The 21,547-nt window shown below is 62.5% G+C and overlaps 2 protein-coding genes across 2 annotated transcripts; one reads left to right on the top strand and one right to left on the bottom strand.

The window, feature by feature from the left end:
- The first annotated feature begins 521 nt into the window (after positions 1-521).
- On the top strand, positions 522-6,451 carry FSCN2 (fascin actin-bundling protein 2, retinal). Its single transcript, XM_007185982.2, has 5 exons — positions 522-1,347; positions 4,823-4,979; positions 5,450-5,571; positions 5,942-6,109; positions 6,246-6,451. Exons 1-5 carry the CDS (start codon positions 522-524, stop codon positions 6,449-6,451), a joined length of 1,479 nt encoding a protein of 492 aa, XP_007186044.2.
- Positions 6,452-8,639: 2,188 nt separating this feature from the next.
- On the bottom strand, positions 8,640-18,940 carry FAAP100 (FA core complex associated protein 100). The gene is made up of 10 exons (XM_007185852.2): positions 18,656-18,940; positions 18,349-18,467; positions 16,525-17,486; positions 15,175-15,331; positions 13,857-14,629; positions 13,627-13,763; positions 12,251-12,367; positions 10,163-10,249; positions 9,606-9,743; positions 8,640-9,292 (listed from the first exon to the last, which is right to left on the bottom strand). Exons 1-9 carry the CDS (start codon positions 18,818-18,820, stop codon positions 9,612-9,614), a joined length of 2,649 nt encoding a protein of 882 aa, XP_007185914.2. The 5' UTR covers positions 18,821-18,940; the 3' UTR covers positions 8,640-9,292; positions 9,606-9,611.
- Between the last annotated feature and the right edge of the window lie 2,607 nt (positions 18,941-21,547).

Below are 21,547 nucleotides of genomic sequence, written 5' to 3'. Positions count from 1 at the left end.
CTCGGGAAAGAGCTGGGCTGGGCTGGGGAGTCTGTGCAGTGGGTCTGGGGGCCCGGAGGTGGGGGGCAAGGAGAGAGGCCAAGACGTGCAGGGGCCAGAGAGCGGGGCACAGGGCCCGAGTTGGGGCCCGGGCAGCTGCCAGCGAGGACAAGGAGGTGGTCGGCCCTGCGGCGGGTGGCGCTCTCCAGCCCTGCCGGCCCTGGGCTCTGGCCCCTGGGCAGTCCGGGAGTGGCTGAAATCCAAGCTGGGGTAACGAAAGGCTGCTGCTGTTCCTAAGCCGGCACAGCTCTGATCCGCCCTCCCACCCGCCCTCTGCTGCCCGCTGGCCATGTAAGAGCTGCCTGGGCCCGTGACCACTGGTCAGAGGCAGCATCCGATCGGGCAGCAGGTCCATGACGCCGGCTGGGCCTGGGGGCCACAGGCCGACCCCGTCGAGCCAGGCCTCTAGGGGACCTCGGGGGCCGTGAGCACACAGAGAGAGCTTCCCAGGCCCCTCTTGGGGACCTCAGCCAGGCCCGAAGATGCCCACCAATGGCCTGCACCAGGTGCTGAAGATCCAATTTGGCCTCGTCAATGATACTGACCGTTACCTGACGGCTGAGAGCTTTGGCTTCAAGGTCAACGCCTCGGCACCCAGCCTCAAGAGGAAGCAGATGTGGGTGCTGGAGCCAGACCCGGGCCAGGGCACAGCAGTGCTGTTTCGCAGCAGCCACCTGGGCCGCTACCTGTCAGCCGAGGAGGACGGGCGCGTGGCCTGCGAGGCAGAGCGGCCGGGCCGCGACTGCCGCTTCCTGGTCCTGCCGCAGCCTGACGGGCGCTGGGTGCTGCAGTCGGAGCCGCACGGCCGCTTCTTCGGCGGCACTGAGGACCAGCTGTCCTGCTTCGCCACAGCCATCACCCAGGCTGAGCTGTGGACCGTGCACCTGGCCATCCACCCGCAGGCCCACCTGCTGAGTGTGAGCCGGCGGCGCTACGCGCACCTGTGCCCGCAGGAGGACGAGATCGCGGCGGACAGCAACACACCGTGGGGCGTGGACGCGCTCGTCACGCTCATCTTCCAGAACCGGCAGTACTGCCTCAAGTCCTGCGACAGCCGCTACCTTCGCAGCGATGGCCGCCTTGTCTGGGAGCCCGAGGCTCGCGCCCGCTACACACTTGAGTTCAAGGCGGGCAAGCTGGCCTTCAAGGACTGTGACGGCCGCTATCTGGCGCCCGTGGGACCCGCAGGCACGCTCAGGGCTGGCCGCAACACACGGCCCGGCAAGGACGAGCTCTTCGACCTGGAGGAGAGTCACCCGCAGGTGGTGCTGGTGGCCGCCAACCACCGCTACGTGTCCGTGCGGCAAGGTAATGAGGGTGCGGGGCCGGCCGTGCTCTCAGTGTGGGGTTCATGCATCTGATGGGTGGGGACGTGTGTGTGGCAGCACACAGCGTAGGTGGGCAGGCCATGGGCCACGTATGGGGTCCCTGCTGAGCCTTGGGCCCGCTGGACAGCTGCTGGATGCAGGCTGGGCAGCACCCAGCAGGAGGTGGTGGAGGCCCAGGCCAGCTGCTATGAGGCGTAGGAGGGCAGGCCCCGCCCACACTGGGCTGGCCCCCTGCCCGCCCCTCCCCTTCCCTTCCATCACCCCACTTCTGAAATTTAAAGGGTTTGGGAGGCGACTAAGGGCAGGGCAAGGAGACAGCAGGAGTGGAGTGGGGAGGGGCCTTGGGGTTCCTCCAGGCCAGGGGGATGCAAGCGGCCCCTCCAGGGCCTGGACTCCTTGGTGGGGAGACACTGTCTCTACCCAACAGGTGTGGCGTGGCTCCCCCCAAGTCCTGGATCATCGGTCACCTGCTTCATGTGACCGGTGGGCCCTTCCACATGTGATCACATGCCTGTGGGGTGAACGTGGGCAGTTCCTACTTCCCCTCGAAGAAGGTGAGGTCCCAGAGTGGCCCCAAGCTGCTTGGGCTCCTGGCTCTGTGCACCCAGGAGTGGCTGGGCACACCCTGACCCGGCTCACTGTCACCACCTGGTCCAGAAGGCAGAGCCCCGGCCCTGAGCACCTGGAGGGGTGGCCCAGCTGTGGCTCTAGGGGCCCCTGCCTGTAGTCCGGGTCTTCAAGGCCAGTGCAGAGCAGGGACCGGCATTCAGCAAACACCCCCAAGCACTTGCGGCATGTGGTCGGGTCCTGGGGCGTGAGGGAAGACAGACAGCCCTGGTCCTTCCCATGTCAGGTCCTACTGTCTGGCCACACCACTTTCTGGCCTGGGCCAAGGCCCATATGCTTGGCTTGTCAGTAAAAGGTGGGCAGCAGTGTGAAAAAGCTTTCTCTGTGAGTCAAAGGAGATGCTGGATACAAAGTATTTGTCCCTGTTCAGCTTGTGAGTGAGTCTTATGGTGGTGGTAGTGGGGATGGTAGCTGGTGGTGATGGAGGTGATGGTAAGACCGGCTGTGGTAATAGAGACGGTGCTAGTATTCTGCTAGTGATGGTGGTGGTGTTGATAGTGATGGAGATGGTGATGATGGTGGTGATGATGGTGGTGGTGAGGGATGGTAGCTGTATAAACCATTTTTCATTCTCTGGACTACCCTGCATCTGACCCCATCCCTTTAATGGGGGATGTCCCCCACAAAGGACCAGATTTGCCTCCCACTATAGAGGCCAGAGGTACCGCACATTCGCCTCCCTGCTTTCCTTACAATAAGCCTGAGGGCACAGGACCTGGCCCCGAGATATTCAGATGTTGACTTGGCTACCAGTCATTCGAGGAAGTGGAGTGTGGCATCTCAGTGCTGCGGGAGGAGGGGAGCGGTGCCACTAGAGTCCAAGGTAGCTGTAGTGGTGGCTTCTGTGGAGTGGTGGTGCCTCGGTCCCTGTCATTTTGCTGGTCAGGCAGCCCCCAAACCCGTCTCCTTCCCCCTGGAGTGTTTGTAAGCACCCTGGCTTCTCCTGCCAATATTTTTCTTTTGCGGCCTCTATCAGCCAGGCTCTGCTTGTTTCTGCTGTGCCCGCTGCCGGCCCTCACTGATGTGGCATTGCTGCAGGGCCGCCCAGCAGGCAGTGTTCGTTGCTGCAAGTAACAATGGCCGCAAATTGGCTTAAGCCACAAGGACACTGATTATCTCACCTAAACGAAGTCTGGAGGCACGGGGGTGCTGGGATCCCCGGCAGGCACCACTGCCAGCTCAGTGGCATCACCAAAGTCCTCCACTCTTTCCTCTTCGAGGAACCTCTCTCCCAGGACAGCTCTGACCTCAGGCTGGTGCCCTTGTGGTCACAAGACGGCTGCTGCTGTTCCAGGCTCACATCCAGACAGGACAAAGTCCAAAGGAAAGAGGGGCACTGGCTCTTCTGTGTCTTCGCAGGAGTAAGGAAAGTTCTCCTGTAAATGCTCTCAGACACCCCTTCTTGCTCAGACACCCACCACTTGACCAATCCCTCCTGGAACAGTGGGGTCCACACTCTTTGCAGGCAACCAGGACTCCGTGGAGCCTCTCCTGCCTCAAGGTCGGGGCCCCAGGAGCAGCCGGCTGTGTGAGATGGAGCCCCTAGGCTGCGTCCTGTCTGGAAGGGGTGTGTGGGGGGCAATGCTGGGGACACCAATGGCTTGGCCTCAGAGATGGGGGTGGAGGTGCAGCCACAGCCTTAGACCCCTGGCCTCGCTCCCCCCTTAGTTCCTGCACGGATGGCTCCCTCACCTCCTCAGGTCTGCTTCAGTGAGACTGTCCCTGGCCAAAACCCACAGCATTCATGGGCACTGGATGTACCACCATTCTTGCTGTCCGCCGCTCCCCATGGACCAGTGCTAGAAGGGCAAGGGCCGCCGTCTGTTTTGCTACTGCTGATCGCGGGCCCAGGGGCAGCTGGCGCTCACTTTGTTCAGTATTGCTGATGGGACGGTGGGATTGGCATTGAGAATGCTGGGCCACCTTCTTTGGCTCTGAGCAATGATCTGTGTAAGAAGGGAGACAGACCCCAGCCTGGGGGGCTTTGGAGGGCACAGCCATGAAGGGTGACAGGTCCTGACCTCCACAGTCTGGGCTCTACCTACTCGGGGCAGGGCAGGACAGGATGTGGCCCTGACCCTCAGGCTCTGATGGGGGTCTGCCACACTCCCTCCTGCTCCCTCAGCTGGAGCCGCTGGACCCCAGCCTCAGGGGACCTCTGTGATCTGCCATATCTCTTGGAGTGGCCAGTTGCGATGGAACAGGGATGTGGTTTAAGGGAAGATACTGGGGAGGCTCCACTGCCTGCCTGCTGCACCCCACCCTGGTCATGGATGACCCCTTTGTCTCCCTCCCAGGAATCCCAGGCAGAGCCCCAAGTAGCCTTGCCCTCCCTCAGGGCTCTTGGGAGACCACGCACATGTGAGTGAGGGGCTGGGGGGTCCAATCCCTGCTCAGCGCCCAGGAGCAAACCCCAGGCCCCTGCTGTGTCCTGAGCCACAGCTGGGGAAGGACAGGGACCCCACTGTGTCCATCCAGTGGCTTAGGGGAGAGTTATAAATAGAGGCTGGTGTAAGTCCTGGGTCGAGAGAGCAGGAGCAAGCAGATTACCTGATGATTAACAGAGGCAGGGGATTTGCTGGCACGGAAGGGCCTGGTTCCTGGAGCTGTGGTGGGAGCTGGGCAAGTACCTTTAGGGAGCAGTGTATATGGGTCCATGACGCGCCCACATGGCCCTGGGGCAGAGCTCCAAATCTTCTAGAGTCCAGAGGGCTCTAGATGGGACCCCCGCTGACTTCAGGGTTGCCCCAAGAGCATGCCTCCCCATCCCTCTGCTCCCCACCCCACCCAGGGTGAGGCGTGAGGGGCTTCCCATCTCCTCCCTCCAGGGGTCAATGTCTCAGCCAACCAAGACGAAGAACTGGATCATGAGACTTTCCTGATGCAAATTGACCGGGAGACAAAGAAGTGCACCTTCTATTCCAGCACTGGGGGCTACTGGACCCTGGTCACCCACGGGGGGATCCAGGCCACAGCCACACAAGTGTGAGTGCACCATCCCCACCTCTATGACCATCTTCACCTCCACCTCCACCATCACCATCACCGCCTCCACCATCACCATCTCTACCATCACCATCACCACCTCCACCATCACAACCTCCACCATCACCATCACCACCTCCACCATCACCATCACCACCACCTCCAGAATCACCACCATCACCACCACCTCCTCCACCAGCACCAGCACCAGCACCACCATCATCTCTATTACCACTACCACCTGCATCACCACCTCCACCTCAACCACGGGGACCACACAGCAGCCCAGCCAGGGAAGAATGCCCACTGGGGTGAGGGACAGCTCTTAATGGTGGTGGGGGTATCAATGGAAGGCAGGTGCCTGTCCCTCCCCCTGAGGGGGTGGTATTGGACGTGAGGGGGATGGGGAGGCCTGACCCTGAGCCCCCACATCCTGCTCCTCTGAGGGGACCTTGACCTGTCCCTTCCAGTTCTGCAAATACCATGTTTGAGATGGAGTGGCGGGGCCGGCGGGTGGCCCTCAAGGCCAGCAATGGGCGCTATGTGTGCATGAAGAAGAATGGGCAGCTGGCGGCCATCAGCGATTTTGTGGGTGAGCACTTCCCTCATTCCCTGGGGAGACTGGGGCGGGGCCCTCTGCCTGGGAACACGGCCAGTTTGGAGACCCTGTCTCCACAAGGGCTGGCCCCTCTCCCTCCCTGTGAAGCTGCTGCTGTCCACGACAGTAGTCATACTTGCTGGTCCAGATCATTGTTCTTGACGTGGGGGAGCAGATCCAGAGCACCCTGATCACTGCTGCACATTTGGGGAACCGGGGGCTCAACGGCCGCAGGCCCCTGGCTAAGGCCACATAAGGCAATGAAGGTGGCAGATCGAGGCACACAAGCTGAGCAGTGAGTCCAGGCCTGGAGCTCTTCCAGGGGAGCCCCGTTAAGGCCCCTCAACCCCTTTCTCGCCACCAGGTGAGGACGAGGAGTTTATCCTCAAGCTCATCAACCGGCCCATCCTCGTGCTGCGGGGCCTGGACGGCTTCGTCTGCCACCGCCGAGGCTCCAACCAGCTGGACACCAACCGCTCCGTCTACGACGTGTTCCACCTGAGCTTCAGCGACGGCGCCTACCAGATCCGAGGTGCGGGCGTGCGGGATGGGAGTGGGGGGAGCGCGAGGAGCTGGGGCCCAGAGAGAGTGGGGGGCGCCTAGGGGGATGGGGGGAGCGCGGGGCCGGGAGCGAACCGCCCGCCGACCCCGCTCCCCTTAATCCCCAGGCCGCGGCGGCGGGTTCTGGCACACAGGCAGCCACGGCAGCGTGTGCAGCGACGGCGAGCGCGCCGAGGACTTCCTGTTTGAGTTCCGTGAGCGCGGCCGCCTGGCCATCCGCGCCCGGAGCGGAAAGTACCTGCGCGGTGGCGCCTCGGGGCTGCTGCGCGCAGACGCAGACGCGCCGGCCGGGGTTGCGCTCTGGGAGTACTGAGTGCCGCCCTCCTGTCCCCCATTAAACCGTGTCTGTGACCAGCGGCTCGCGGGTCAGTGGCGCCGCTCGGGGTGAGGAAGGGTGTGCGCGGAGGGTCTGCAGGCTCGCTGGTCTCAGAGTGCTGCACAGGAGCGGTCCCTGGCCCCTCCGCCCTGGGGCTCCTGCGATGGCCACTGGACAACTACTCCCCACCCCCCCCAATCCCTCATGCCCAGAAAATCCAAGGTCGGGGCTTGTCCAGGAGGGTCCAGCCGATTGAACGTCCCACAGCCCCATCCTGGACAGCCAGTCCCAGGCCTCCTCTTGTCCACCCCCCCCCCCCCGGGATTGTCTCTCCTTGGTGCACGTCTCCTCCCTAAGCCCGGGAGAGGGGACCCCCCACTCCACTCAGCAGGACCGGGGTGGGGGTGGGGGAGCTGGAAGGAGCCTGATCCCAGGCCCCAGCAAGTCAGGTAGGTCAGAGGGTCTTTGGAGTCTCCATAGCACACATCACTGCTCCCTTCCCCAAGGGCAGGGTCTTAGGGAATCCTGGAAGCACCTGATGGAGAAGTGACACCCACCCGTCCCAAACAGGGCTGTGTGTAGTCAGCCATGGGGGAGAGGGCCCTTCTCAGCCTCTGCACCAGCCTGCTGCCACCCAGCCCCACCTAGCCTAGGAAGGGTGGATGACCGGGACAAGGCCCATGGTTCACCCATGTGCCTCCCCAAACCAGCTGGCACCCAAAACCCCTGGGTCCCCAAGGACCCCCACCCAGGGCAGTGTCTCTTATGGGCTGGGTAACCTTGGACCATTGGAGGTGGGAGTGGGGTGGGAGGCATGCCCCCTGGGATTGGCCTGGACCTTGGGGACTGGGGTGATGGAGGGCTGGGGGTACAGTCTACAGCCTGGAGTAGGGGGAGACCACAGACACAGGTGACCTCACTGACCCTTCCCCTCAACCCATACCCCTCTCCCCACCCTTGCCTGGGGCCTGAAGCCCCACCTCCAGTGAGTCTGGCCAGTGTGAGGCACTTTGGGAAAGGAGGGCAGCAAGGAAGGGGTGCAGAGCTGATTCCAGAGGAGAGTGGACACATTTGGCCAGGGAGGACAGGAAGGGGTGAGGCATCCTGGGGGTGGGGAAGACCAGCTAGGACCCCTCCCCAGGGCCCCCCTTGGCTGGCTCCCTGCCTCGCTGGGCTCCCCTCACCTTAGGGATGAAGAAGGGCTGGAAGCCAAATGGGCCAACACACTTCAAGGTGGGCTCCAACTGACCCTGCAAGTACCAGACGCAGGAGCCTGGCCCCGGAAGGAATGAGTGATTGTCCTGAGCTGTGGTCTGCACTGCCCCCTGGTGGCATATGGGACAGGAGGGTTGGGGGCCCATCTGCGGGGCACTCTTGACCTGAAAGAAGCTGGCACCAGTGTTCAGGTGCTCCACAGGGTGCCAAGGAGGGGTCTCCTGTTTGCTGACCTTGGCCAGTGTACTTGGCTTGAGACAGTTGCTGAGTGGAGCCCGCACAGCCTGGGGCAGCAGCTGGAGAGGGCAGGCAGGGAAGAGTGCTTGGGGGTCCCTTTGGGCTGGACTGGCCACTCCATGCTCCCCCGTGGCACTCAGGGAGGTGACAGAAAGACGACCCTCAGAAACAGCCGGGAACAGGACTAAGGGGGTGCAGGCCCTTCGCTGGCTGGGCCACAGCTCCCCTCCAGGCTGCGTTAAGGACCAGCAGAAGCTGGAGGTGGACTGCTTGCTCATCCTTAGAGAAGGCAGCTGTCACACTGCTCCCAGCAAACTCAGGGACAGAAGGAACAGGACAGTACTGAGTGGGCTGGCCCCCCCCATCCTCCCTCCCACCCTGAAGAACCCTTCAGTGCTGGGTCCATGTGGCGATCAGCCACTCTCCCAGACCCCAACTCAGAGCACCCCACCAGCCCTCTCCCTCCATGGAGGGCGACGAGGAGGTGGCCTTGGTCCTCCTGGGCAGGGACCCTCATGGCCCGAACGGCCCTGCAGAGACCACTTCACCCCAGTGTTGAAGCTTCCTGCTGGCCTGAGGGCCCCCTAGAGGTCAGTTCAAGGCTCATCTGGGCCGTGCAGTGGCCACCAGACTTGTCGGGGGCTTGGAGCTGGGGGTGTGTCCAGGAATCCAGGTCAAAGCTGCCACCAGACTGAAGGGAGAGGGCTAAAAAACAGCCAAGGCCAAGGCAGAGCACCAGAAAGGGTCACTTTTTGAGGCAGGGTGCCTCGCAGGCCCTGCACGCACAGCAGGAAAGCACCGTGTGAAGTCTGGGGGAGAGACACCCTCCCCAAAAGCACCAGAGCCACGCCAGGGCTGCTGTCTGCCCCCAGGGACCCTTGGAAACAATGCACAGTGCTGGGCGCTGGGTGTGGCCCCGCCGGAGGCACCAAGTTGTTGTTTTGGCCACAGGGCACCTGCAGGAATGCCCCCTCCCCCACAGTCGTTGTGCTTTGGTCACAGGGAGCACCCTCCCACCCGGTAACCCCAGCGGCTGCAGAGAAGCGGGGCCGAGGCACCCAGAGCGAGGCAGTTGGACAGGTGTGGACAGTGCTGGACAACAGGTCTGTGGGTGGGCGGGTGGTGCTGCCAAGAGGGGCAGCCCTGGGCTCTGGGCACCACGGTGGGAATGCGACAACCACCAAAACACACCGCCCGAGGCTCAACCCAGAAGCCCTGTCTCTGCGACCTCTGCAGGCCGCTAGGGCAACGGTGCTCCTGCTCTGGAGTCTGGACCCCATGGCCGGGTCCCAGCTTCTGAGTGGAGGGATGTCCGTGATCCAGCCCCGACGTTCTGGGTGGGAGGCGGCGCAGCGGTGTTGAGGTTGAGCGCGGAGGCCGTGGCAGCTGCTGGAGGAAAGGAAGCAGTGATGCCGGAGGACGAGCAGGCCCCTGCCCAGCGGGGTCACGGACCGCCTCGCTACCCTGACACACCTGCTAAACGAGCTGCCTCTTCTGAGCACACCCACCCCGGGGGGGCACCAGGTGGCCATCTGGGGGGCCGGCTGCACTCACCCCAGACCTTCCCCAGCTGTAACCAGGCCCACAGTGCCGCCCAGGTCAGGAGACAGGTTTTCTCCATAAAACCACGAAGGTACTGTGAGTTGTTAGAGGGGCTGGAAGCAGGGACAGAGCCGGGGTGGGGTGGGGTGGGGCCTACCTGGCATCACAGCAGGAGGAGGCTGGGGCTGCGGAGCTGCCTGTACACCTGCAGGAGCCTCTGGGCGGTGGTGCAGGAGCTGGCTTCGTCCTCCGTGCACAGCCGGTCCCGCAGGGTCTGCACCTCCCGCAGCAGCGTCTACAGGAAGGAATGGGCGGCAGCAGCTAGGGCCCCACCTTCCCACTGGGCATGTCAGCGGGTCCCTCTGGGGGACACCCCCCACGTGCAGATCCTACTCGGACTGTAGTAGGTGGCCCAGGAAAAACACTCATCTGTGGCCTTAACGTGATGACCCCTCGGGACAGGAGGCGTGGCTGGGCTGAGGGAAGACCATGTCCCCAGGGGACAGGCGTGTCCTAGCCAATGTGGGACAGGTTGGAGGAGTGGCCGTGCCCACTCTGTCCCCACCTCACCCCTGCAACAGGAGCCCAGACCCGACTCGGTTGTGAGGACTGGGAGGCCCTGCCAAGCTGGGCAATACCCCAGTGCCTGTGTGTGTCCCCAGAGGAGCCCAGGCTGGTGGAAGGTTCAGGGCACGGATCCCTGAAGGACCTCACCTCATGGTTGGCCTGGATCTGGTGGAGATACTGCAGGCGGAGGTCAGGCGGGCTGGAGCCCCGGGCAGCCTGCTCCGTGACCAGCCTCTGGGGGGACACAAGGGGCACACGGCTGGAGAGGGTGCTTCTCCCGTGTGTCCCAAGGTAGCGCCCAGGGCTCCTGGCACCTGTCCTCCAGCCCGCAGAGCCAGGTGGCCCTTCCCCCTCCCCGAACCATCCATCAGGCCTCCCTGCCTTGCCCCCAGTTAACCTTCACCTCAGGCGGCAGGGCACACGAACCCCAGCCTGACGATCATTTACTTGGAAGTAACTTTCTTCTCGGCCCTTTCCCCTTACTACCCACCTCCTACCGCCACCCCTTCCCCATCCTTGGCCTCAGGCCTTGGCACCGCTGTTCCTATCTTGGCCCACGAGAGGGCTGCTTCATGTCCTGCTTTCTGGAGGCAGCCTGGCCAGCTCTCAGGGCTGGACCCAAGCTTGCAGACGGATCCAGGAAGCAAGGCTCCCGCTGGCCTCTGGGGCAGAGCAGAGAAGAGACCCCGACACCCCAAGGGGCAGCAAGAGATGCTGCCAGTGGCAGAAGCTGCACACCTGACAAGGCCGCCCAGATTCCAAGCGGCCAGGTGAATGAACGCCGGTTGTCATGAGAACACTCCCGTTACACAGCATAGTGTCAGCAGACGGAGGACAGAGGTCTGCAGCCCACAAGAAGATTCCCATCAAGGGCGTGTCCCCAGTGTTCCACTGGGGGCTGAATCATGCCTCCCAAATTCACACTTGGAAGCCCCAGCTCCCAGCACCCCCGATGACTGTTTGGAGAGAGGGTCTTCACAGATAATCAAGTTAAAATGAGGTCACGTGGGTTGGCTTTAATCCCACAGGACTGGTGTCCTTCTAAGAAGAGATCAGGACACGGATATGCAGAGGGATGACCATGTGAGGACACAGGGAGGAGTCGGCCATCCATGCGCCCAGAAGAGAGGCCTCAGAAGGAACCACCCTGCGGACACCTGGATCCCTGTCTCCAAAGTGAACGCAGTGTGTCCTGTCTGCGGCACTTTGTTCCGGCAGCCCCAGGACACTAACTCCCCTTCTTGCTGGAAGTCTGGTCCGTACGCTCCTCCCCCAACTTCTCACTAACTGTCCACCTCTCAACTGCCGCGCTCAGCGGGTCTGGAGACAGCCCTGCTTGTTTCAGGCCCGGCAAGAGCAACACGGGGTGCCCTCTGAGGGAGAGAAATGCAGGGGTGGGAGCTCTGCTCTGGGGACGGGGGACTCCTGAGCCCGGGCGTGAAGCCATGGGTGTGCCACAGCGGGGCCGTCACAGCAGTGCCTGAGGGGACCTCTGGTCACGGCTTGGCCGCCAGGCTCGCCTGGGTGCACTGGTAGGTCTAGAACAGCAGCCTCGGATCCCTGGCGGAGCTTGGACTGCAGGTTCTCCGACTCTTGGGGTCTGGGGTGGGGCCTAGGGACGTGCACCAAGTTCCCAGGTGAGGCTGACGCAGAGTCCACGTTTAAGGAAAAGCGTGGGAATCAGTTGACAGCTGCCACCTCGGACCCCTCTGCGCAGCCGAGGCTGCACACACGCAGAACAGGCAGGAGATGGGCCACCTGACCCTGCGCCCAGCCTGCCAAGGGCACCAGCTGACAGGCTTCCCTCCGGAACACAAAGACCTCCCCTCAGGTCCTGGGGTTGCAGCCCCAGTAGCCGCACACGGCAGTGAAGCAGCAGGAAGGGCCCCTGGGGCTGTGTGTATGGGAGGGGCTGGCTACCAACTCCCGCTTTCTTGGCAAAGACGTGGAGGCCCAGACGAGCAGACACCTGGTCCCGGGGCCCGAGCCTGGCCTCTCCATGCAAGTGTAGAAGAAATCTCACGCTGGTCGCCAGTGGACTGTCTCCCTTTAACCACGTGGGCTCACAGGCCACTGGGAGCTACTGCCAGGAGGGTGAGCAGCAAGTCCCCAACCCACCTCCCAACCGCCCACAGCTTACCTGCAACCCCGGGCAGGAAGCCACAGACCACCAGGGTCCTGTGTCCCCGCCACCCCACAGAGACTTCCCAAGCAAGCCCATGATGACCGACAGACCTGCAAACGCCCGACGATGGCGTGGTGTGCCCTGCACATGTTGGCCAGAGAGGAGCTCTCCACCTGGATCTCCATGGCCTGGATGGGCCCTGCTGGGCACAGGTCGGTCACAGCCACCTGCAACACACAAGGAGCCTCACTGGCCATCCACAGCCCTGCCCTGCCCGAGGGCAGCGTGGCCAGCAGGAGTGTCCAAGCTGGCAGGGGCATGTGAAGCCTGGGCTGCCCCTCTACATCCCACTGTGGGCAAAGCTCAGGGGGCTCCCGGGGCTGGATCTCCACACTCAACATGAGTTTTCACCTGAAGAACCAGCTAGCCAAGCAAAAGCAAAGCTGCTCCTTTGGAGTATCTGTCCAGGAAGACCCCTCTTCCCTCAGCATCCAGATCCGTGGCACCCACTCCAGAAAAAGTGCCTGCTGTGGCTGCACGACCACGGACAGCCCACACCCGGACCCACCCCGGCCCACACTGTGCATCTTGAGGCACTGGACAGCAGGGTCAGGGTTGCAGGTGTGAAAACAGGGAGGGGGCTGGGCAAGTGAGGTCAGCCCAGTGCCCTCCAGCCAAAGATGAAATCTGGCAACGATGGGCGAGAGCCAGGACACAAGGCAAGACCCCAGGGGCCTAGAGACCTTAGGAAGGACACTGTCCCTGGCAGCTCTTCCTTCTGGAATCGTGGGATGCACTGGGGCACCCACCCCTCTCTGCCACCTGCAGAACCACCACCAGGCCCCAGGGACACCCGACCTTGACACTGACTAGTCGTGGCCTGACCTGAAAGGGCTGTCCAGTGGGCAGCCTCCACCCACCACCCTCAGCAAGGTGTGCCCGGCCACACGGGATGCTCCGCCAGAGCCTCCAATGCTGTAGCACGAGGGTCTGCTGGACATAACCCCGAGGCTGCCAGGAGGGTCTCGGGAAGGAAGGTTTGTGCGAGGAACGGGGCTAGAGGACTGAGCTCCACCTTGGTGTCTCAGCGGCCCCTGCACATGGGGCGCCTGTGATGGGGCCTGGCACCCTGGTGGTCTAGGGGTTTAGTGGCCTGGAGCCTGGAGTCGCTCGTGCTGCCCCTGGGAGTACAAGTGAGCGACCCGCTCGGGCTGGCTGTGAACTCCAGCAGTACGCAGGGCAGGGGCCACGCGTTGAGAGCGCTGGACAGGGTGGTACTCATGGAGACCTGGCTGGGAGCTGACGCTGCCCCCGGCCCCACGAAGGCCACCCCATCACAGCCCGCCTCTCGAACTCGGATGCGTCGGAATCCTCTGGAGGGTGGGCCCCAGAATCTGATTCCTCTCGAGCAACCCAGGGACCCTACTCAGAACTGCTGCTGTCGAGGCCGATTTCCCCACAGGCAGGACAGCTGACCCCTGCTTGCCTCGCGGATGATGAGGTGGACATCAGTGCCATCTGGGGCCACTCCCTGGACAGAGGACAGTGCTTGGGCCCTCACGACGTCTGCGGCGGCATTCTCGGCAAGGAGCCACTGCAGGGTGGCACAACACAGGGACACGCCTGGAGGAGAGAGGTGCGGCTGTGAGGCTGAGCAGATCCTGGGAGAGAGAGGAAGGGCTCCAGGCCTCAGCGAAGCCAGCTGGTGCCACCAACCTGCGTGACTGTCCCCTAAGGTGGCCCTGAGCAGCTCTGCCGACACCTTGATGGTGGCCACTGACGGGGGCAGGTACTTGGCCCGCAGGGACGCTGGTCCTGCCGGCTGGCTGACTGGCCCGCAGCAAGTTCCCAGGAAGGTGTGGACGGGGTCTCTGGCAGGGCTGAGTGGGCCCAGGGCCTGCGTGTGGGGTGCAGCCAGGCCGGGGAAGCGCAGGCCCTGCAGCATGTCCACTGTGTGCTCGCTCAGGGGCAGGCACACGCCCTCCTGCTCAGGCAGGACGTCAGGGGTGCATTCATTCGAAGGGGGGTCCTTGAAAGGGTCCGTGAGGGCAAGGGCCCCACCCACGACCTCCCTGAGGCTGTAGAAGAGCGCGCAGGACACGGTCACGGGCAGGTCAAGTGCACCGTCCTCTCCCGGGCCCAGAGGCAGCGTCACCTCACGCTGACCGCCAGGGCCAAGCTGGTCCACGGGGATGGTGTAGGTGATGGCTGAGACAGCCGAGTCCAGGTCTAAGGCCCGGGAGCTGCGGAGCACCTGGATGCACAGGGCCCAGCCCCGGTCCAGGCAGAAGCCACTGCTGTTCTCCAGCAGGCACGTAGCTGTCAGCATGTCCTGCAGCTGCAGGCGGCTCCAGGAGGTGCTGATGGTGCAGGAGATGGGCCTAGGACCCTCCCGGCTCGACAGCAGGGCACAGCTCACGTTCATGGCTTCGTTGAGGCAGGTCAAGGCCTTGTCCCGCTGGTCAACCGCCTTCTTCAGAGAAGACACTCTGGAAACAGACATGGCTGCTGAGGGAGGGCCCAGACCTCGTTCTTCCTCCAGCATCAGGTGAAGAGCCCCCACCTCAGGGGCTCCTATCCCCTGTCCTGCCCATGCAATCGTCTGACCCAACCTCCTTCTCTAGCAGCAGAGGATGGAGCTGGGGCAGCCTGTACTTGGCAGCCTGGCCTCGCCCACCGGGCTCACGGAGACTTCACCCCCTTCAGGGCCACTGAGCCAGGGGTGCCCACGGTGGCGCTGGCCACCCCCAACGTGCTCCCCAACGTGTTCCAGGTCGGCTCCTTTGCTCCTCTGTGGTGCCACCGTGACATCCCAGAGGATGGCAGGCACGCTAGAAATGACCCTAAACCACAGGGGCTTGGCGCCCACAGCTGGCCTTTAGTGCCATCTTTGGCCAGGCAACACAACGTTTGGGGCTATCGCGGGGGCCAGAGGCAAAGTAACAGGCCTGTCCCGGACCAGCGCCACCACCCAGGACACCGCCTTCCGTGGACACCATGCCAGCCTCTGCCCGAGCCTCAGCCCACTGGTCACCTCTCAGAGACAGTGCCAATTCCAGACAGCAACTCCTTAATTTTTTGGCCAGCATTCGCCGAGGTCACTCTGGTGGGGTGAGGCGTCTCAGAGTGCGGGTCCAGGCTGCAGGTCATCAGCCGGCCTTTGGCAGACAGGGCCAGGAGCTCAGCACCCCCTGCAGGTGGACACACGTGGGGCCTGGTCAACAGGCAGGGAGGGGCATGCTGCTGGGAACATGCAGCAGTTCCCGGGACTCAGATAACTGTTGGCAAAACACCTGTGCCCAGGTGAGGAAAAGAGGGTTCTGGAGACATCCCCGAAGAGCCTGGGGCGTGTCCTGGGCTGGACACATGCTGTGAAGGCCCCTCCCTGGGACAGGGTGTCAGCACAGCAGAGGCGTCACCTTATACATGGACAGGACTAAAAGGGACCAGACAAGGGCCATCAAATCAGCTGGGTGCATCCCCCCCTCAACAGCCCCCCAACCCCCAGCAAAGCTGCTCTGAGATTTCCTAAGAGAAGCAGGTGCTACACAGGTCCCAGGCCTCCTCCACTGGCCAGTCGGCTCTCACTGGGGCCTTTCTGGAAGCCTGCCGCCTCTCCTCGACATCTTTCTGTCTCCTTTCCCACTCCTGGCCTACCAGGGAGCTCCCCGGGAAACAGGCTCCATCTCCTGTGACCTGCTGGTTCTCCAAGTCCAGTACCACTAGGCCCTGAGACCCGCCCAGTGGCTCCCCCATTCCCTGCCACACGTGTCTCTCTTTCCCTGTGGGAGAGACAGCAGTCTTTTCACTTCAAGAGCATTTCTTTCATATCGAGTATGGTCCACGGTAGGCCTTACAGTGCATTCTTGGGCTGTCTTAAGGGGAATATGCGCTAGGGGGAGGGGGGCTCTTATCCCTCTCCCCTAACATTGGGCAAACATGGCTGAAACTCCCTCCGGTTCTGTCTGGGGAGAACACAAACATCAGAGCTTGGCGATGCCCCCTGCCTTTGGTGCAGGGTGGACTCGTTGGAGGCCACATGGTAAGTAAGTTTCCAAAAAAACATAAAGGTTTGACCTGGACTGATTTGAATTTCCATTGCACTACTGGCCATGGGAAGATGCTCTTGCCCGGGGTCACTCAGGTGCAGACCCTACCCAGGCAGAGTGGCACAGCCCCGCCCCTAAACCCACCCAGGACCCCAAGACAAGGAGCATCAACCACGAGGCTATGCCAGAGGAGGGTGGGCCTGCCCGGGGAGTTTTACGGAGAACAGGAATGAGGCAGGGAGAGGAGGATGGCCAGTTCACAGGGAGGAGACATCAGAGCGGAGGCTCCACCCACCCCATGGCTTTGGTTTTTAGCTTTCAGCCGTGGTTCGTACCTTCAGGCGCCCTAGATGACACAGAGAGGGTGACGACGCTGCAGGCACGCAAGCTGGCTGGACACAGCAAAGAGGGCAGGCCTCCTGGGGCCCTGTCACGCTGTGTGAGGTCCCAGGGGGAGCTCTCCTGAGCCAGGTCCACTACACAGAGGTCCGAGGGGGTGCTGTGGTACACATGGCCGCCCCTGCCGCGGGCCGCACAGAGCACAGGCCCTGGGAGGCTGTACTCCCGCAGCTCTGGCACCAGATGCCCTGCCTCGTCCCAGCTGGCCTTGATGGCCAGTGTCCGGCCATGGTGACCGAGTGCCACCAGGCAGTCACAGTACGCGTCCTCCACGTCCTCGGACGGCAGCTCTGTCCTCAAGGCTCCAATGAAGATGACAGGCTCCTCCAGGTGATGGAGGATCTTGACAAGGGCCTTCGGATCACCAGGGGCAGACCTGGAGGTGACCAGGGTCTTGAGGACCACACAGCAGAGCTGGCCATCGGGGAGACCGCAGAGGATCACGGGCGACTCCAGGAGGGAGGCATCAGATCCAAAGAGTAGCCCAAAGAGAGGCCCCTCCAGCGTGACGCCCCCAGAGCCCCACGGGTGGCCATGTGGGGCCCTGGAGCCTGGTGGTGACGCACAGCACAGCACTGGGAGGAAGCGGGGGGCTGTGGGCTCCCCCAGGCTCCCAGCTGGGGGGGTGCAGGTGGACAACTCCACCTCTCCAATCTGGCCTCCGGGCCTAGGGTCCTCCCCTGGACATGGACGCTCAAACACCTGTACCTTCCACTGGGTGGGGCCCTGTGCCAGGGTGATGAGCACGTCATCGAGCACGGTGAAGGCATGCAGTGTGGCACTGGGGAGCACACAGGTGTCTGGGTGCACGGGGATCACAGGGGCAGGGAGCTCATCGACCTGCCCATCCTCACTGTCCTGGTCGTCCCTGTCATCCTCGTCATCCCGGCTCACAGACCTTTGAGAACACAGGCAAATGTCAGTTACAATGCTCACAAGCTCCCTTCATGACAGCCTACCACTGACATGATGGGCCTGGGGTCTGTACAAGGAGCGATCTCAGTGACTGTTATAGCCACCAGGGAGCAGCTGGCATGCCACAGTGCCTCCCACCTGCTCCACGGACTGCTTTGCTCCCCACCAATCGCCCAGGGACACATGCATAATAGGATCTACCAAGGCTTCCAGAAATGGGGTTTGGACAGAAAATTCTCATCAGTGCAGAACTGTCAGACCCCCAAGGCCTCAGCTGTGAATCACACCTGCTATCTTTTTATCTTCTAAACCAGTAGTGAATAGGTGCCCGAGTCTAGGCTCTAGGCTCTGCACTGGTTAGGCTCTGCACTGGTACTGGGGGGCGGCGGGGGAGGGATGGTGAAACTCCTTTAACCACTGACTCAGGGTTCACAGAGACCCACCTCATAGGTGTGTCATGCCTGACCCACCAAGGCCCATCAAAGCCAAAGGGGCAGCATCCTGCTCCCGGCTGCAGACTCAGCCGCTTGAACCCCGTTTACTAAGAATTCTCTGTGAGCAGGAGCCTGTTAGAGAAGGCAGGTGCTGAGGACAGGGGCCCCCAAGACTTCAGAGCTGGCCCTGAGCCCACCATCCCCACCCTGGAGGCCTGGTGAGTGCTCATTCTGAACCCAGTCCAGGGGTAAGCGGACCGTATAGGTCACAGGGGCAGTGTTTGAGGAGGGCAGGGAAGTACCTACCAGTCAGGGACAGCGAGAAGCCCATCTGAGGCCATGTCCGCCTCAACCCCGGAGAGGCAAGTGTGGACCCGCCCAAAGCAGTGCCGTCCAGCGACCATGCCTCACCTGCTCGCCTGGTCCAAAGACAAGCAATAGATGCCGCTCCGAGCGCACAGGACGTAGAGCGCCCTGCGAAGGGCCAGGAGCTCCAGGTGCCACACCTGACCGGGAAACTTGTACACGGCCTGGACGTCCGGGGAGAAGGCAGAGTGAGACCGGGCGCGTGGGGCCCAGGAGAGGTGGAGTACAAACTCCTCAAATACGCCGGGCCTTCGGTGGATTCCCGCCCGGCCCCGCCCCCTCCAGGTCCCAGGACCCCCGCTCCGCCCTCTCCCCCGGTCCCTGGCCCCTCCCCGGCCTGCCGGGTGCTCACGATCAGCAGCCGCCCCTCCCGGTCGTAGACATAGACCAGCTCGCTCCCGGTGGACAGGAAGACCTCCGCCCCGTGGCACAGCACGCGAGGCTTGCCGGCCGCCAGGCCCCCGAGCGGGCAGCAGAAGCCCGCCAGGTATTCGACCCGCGGCGCGAGGCCAGCCATCGTGGGGTCGCCAGGGAGCCCAGCCACCGGAGGGGTCTCGGCCTCGCAGCGCCGGTGCCGGGGGCAGGGCGGGGCGCGGCGCTTTACGGCCGCCCAGGTCGCAAGCGCGGTCTCCGCCGTACAGCGGCGTGGCGGGGGCGGGGGCGGGGCTGGAGCCGGGGGTGGGGCAGGGCCGGAGCCGGGGGTGGGGCGGGGCGGGGCCGGAGCCGGGGGTGGGGCGGGGCGGGGCGGGGCGGGGCCGGAGCCGGGAGTGGGGCGGCTGCGCGTCAGGTTTTAGAGGCTCCGCGGGAGCCCGGGCCCTAGGGCTGAAGGGGACGCCACTGAGGTAAAGCTAGTGGACACAGAACGGTTTGGCAAAGGGCCAACGTGTTTAAAGCCAAACACGGGAAGCCCAAGGGCCTTGGTCTCTCCACTCGTCCGTCCTCCCCCGGGGCTCCATTGGACCCGCCCGAAGTCGCGCTTTCCTCGTGCGCCCGAGGGCCGGGCCGGCTCCCGGACCCGGGCCAGTACACTGGCTTCCCCAGGGTGGCGGCCCGTCAGAACGCGTCTCCTCCGAGCGGACGGTGCACTCCTAAGTCGACCTTCTAGCGTTTTGCGGGGCGGTTGGATCTGTGAATTCCAGGAGGGGGCGGGCAGCGTCAGGTCTTGCCACTTCCACAGCCGGGGGGGCGGGGCTCTCGGTCTAGGGATGAGTCTCCTACCTCTGAGCTGCGGAGCCACACCCACGCCTACCCCGTCCCCGGGACACTGCCGCGTCTGAGCTTAACATGGACAGAAGTGTCCCTTCTTTCATGCCTGAGCGAACTGTCTGTGGGTGTGTTGGTCTGAACGGACAGTGGGGAAAAAGGGTAAGCCAGAGGAATTCTGGGTTGAGGGCAGAAAACCATGAAGAAAATGACTGGCTGGGCCTTGGTAAGGGGGCCAGCTCACCAGCAATCAGCCTGGAGGGTCAGGGTGAAGACAGGGCAAGACACCTCTCCTTCCCAACCCTGTCCTCCAAGGCTTTGGGGAGAGGTGCTTATCAGAGGGGCCAAGAGTTCTCCGAATGAGACAGACCCAGAGCGACCCTGAAAGATGCCTGCAGGCAGGTCAATCACACCCCTCTCCTTTAAGAAGCCAGTGGGAGAGTCGCCAAGGTCAGATACCCATGAATGAAAGAGGCATCTGGAGGGGTGTGGCCAGACAGGGCAAGTTGAAGGAGCCCAGCTGCCAAGTGTTTTCTGGGCTTGAGTTAAGCTGACCTCACCAAGGCTGGTGTACCTGCCAAAACAAAGAACCAGTAGCAAAAGTTCTAATTCCCCTTGTTGAGGTTGGTGCTCAACCCCCAGGGCAGTGGACAGCTACTGTTCCAGTGTTTCTGGGTTGGACCCAGCATCAGTATGGCATTTGCAGTCTGTCCTCTGCCCTCTCTTTCTTTCTTTTCTTTCTTTCTTTCTTTCTTTCTTTCTTTCTTTCTTTCTTTCTTTCTTTCTTTATGGCTGTGTTGGGTCTTCATTTCTGTGCGAGGGCTTTCTCTAGTTGCGGCAAGCGGGGGCTACTCTTCATCGCGGTGCACGGGCCTTTCACTGTCGCGGCCTCTCTTGTTGCGGAGCACAGGCTCCAGACGCACAGGCTCAGTAGTTGTGGCTCACGGGCCTAGTTGCTCCATGGCATGTGGGATCTTCCCAGACCAGGGCTCGAACCCGTGTCCCCTGCATTGGCAGGCAGATTCTCAACCACTGCGCCACCAGGGAAGCCCTGCCCTCTCTTGAGACCAGCTCCCATGTGACCTTTGGAACTAGAAGTGAGGACATGCTCCTTTCAAGAGACACACCACTCTGAATCCCACCTCCACCCCCCACCCCCCCAACCTGAGTGCACAAATGTTCTTGGCTGGTCTTATGACCACCAATCCTTGTGGGCCACTTGCTCACACCAATTCCCAACCTGGCCCTCTCAGACTATTTTCCAACACCAAGGACTGGGATTGTCCTAGAGAAAATGACTGCATGGGGAAGTGCATCTGGGAGGTGGGCTAAGCTGGCCAGGCCTCACCTCCCAGGTTCAGCCCTGACTGGCCAGGCACTGTAAAGTTGGTCACTCCTCTGTCCCACTCCCTTCTGCTCAGGGGGGCTAGCAGGCTCCTGGCCCCAAGTCCAGGCAAGACCCACACTCTGTGATACAAGGATTTATGACCATCAACAGTCTATCTAAACAGCGAGGGGGCCCTGAACGCTGATCCCCCTGGAGGTTAGAGAGCAAAGGGCTTAGCCAGCTCAGGGGTGATGTGGAGTGAGGGGCCCCTCATGTGGGTGTACATGGAAGGCCTGTGGCAGGAGGCCTGTGAGACAGCAGAGCCTGCTGTGGACAGTCAGTGGTCTCTATGCCACACGTGGGGGCTACATCTTCCCAAGGACAAACTACCACCAGACAGCATTAGGGGTGGGGAGGGACAGGACACAGCACGTGCAGGGAAGCTGCAGGCTGTGCCAGGCACTTATAGCAGCACAGCCTGCCAACATGTTGAACATGCCAGGAAAGGGGGTGGCAGGACCCCGAGTTATTTCCAAGCAGTACACTCCACTTGCTTGATTTCAGGGGCAGGGATGACGTTCCAGAACCTCATCACTTCACAGAACCAACAAGGTCAGCAGCCTGAGCCACAGAGAGGGCAGGACACTGCTGGTAAAAGTAGGCAAGCTCAGGGACAGGACTGGAGCCAGGTGCTGAGGGCCCACCCGCCCCAGT

The sequence above is a fragment of the Balaenoptera acutorostrata genome, chromosome 20 (genome assembly GCF_949987535.1).
Source record: "Balaenoptera acutorostrata chromosome 20, mBalAcu1.1, whole genome shotgun sequence".
NCBI classification, from domain to species: domain Eukaryota; kingdom Metazoa; phylum Chordata; class Mammalia; order Artiodactyla; family Balaenopteridae; genus Balaenoptera; species Balaenoptera acutorostrata.
The sequence above is the reverse complement of the archived record's forward strand: the minus strand, read 5'-3'. Positions and strand labels throughout refer to the sequence as shown.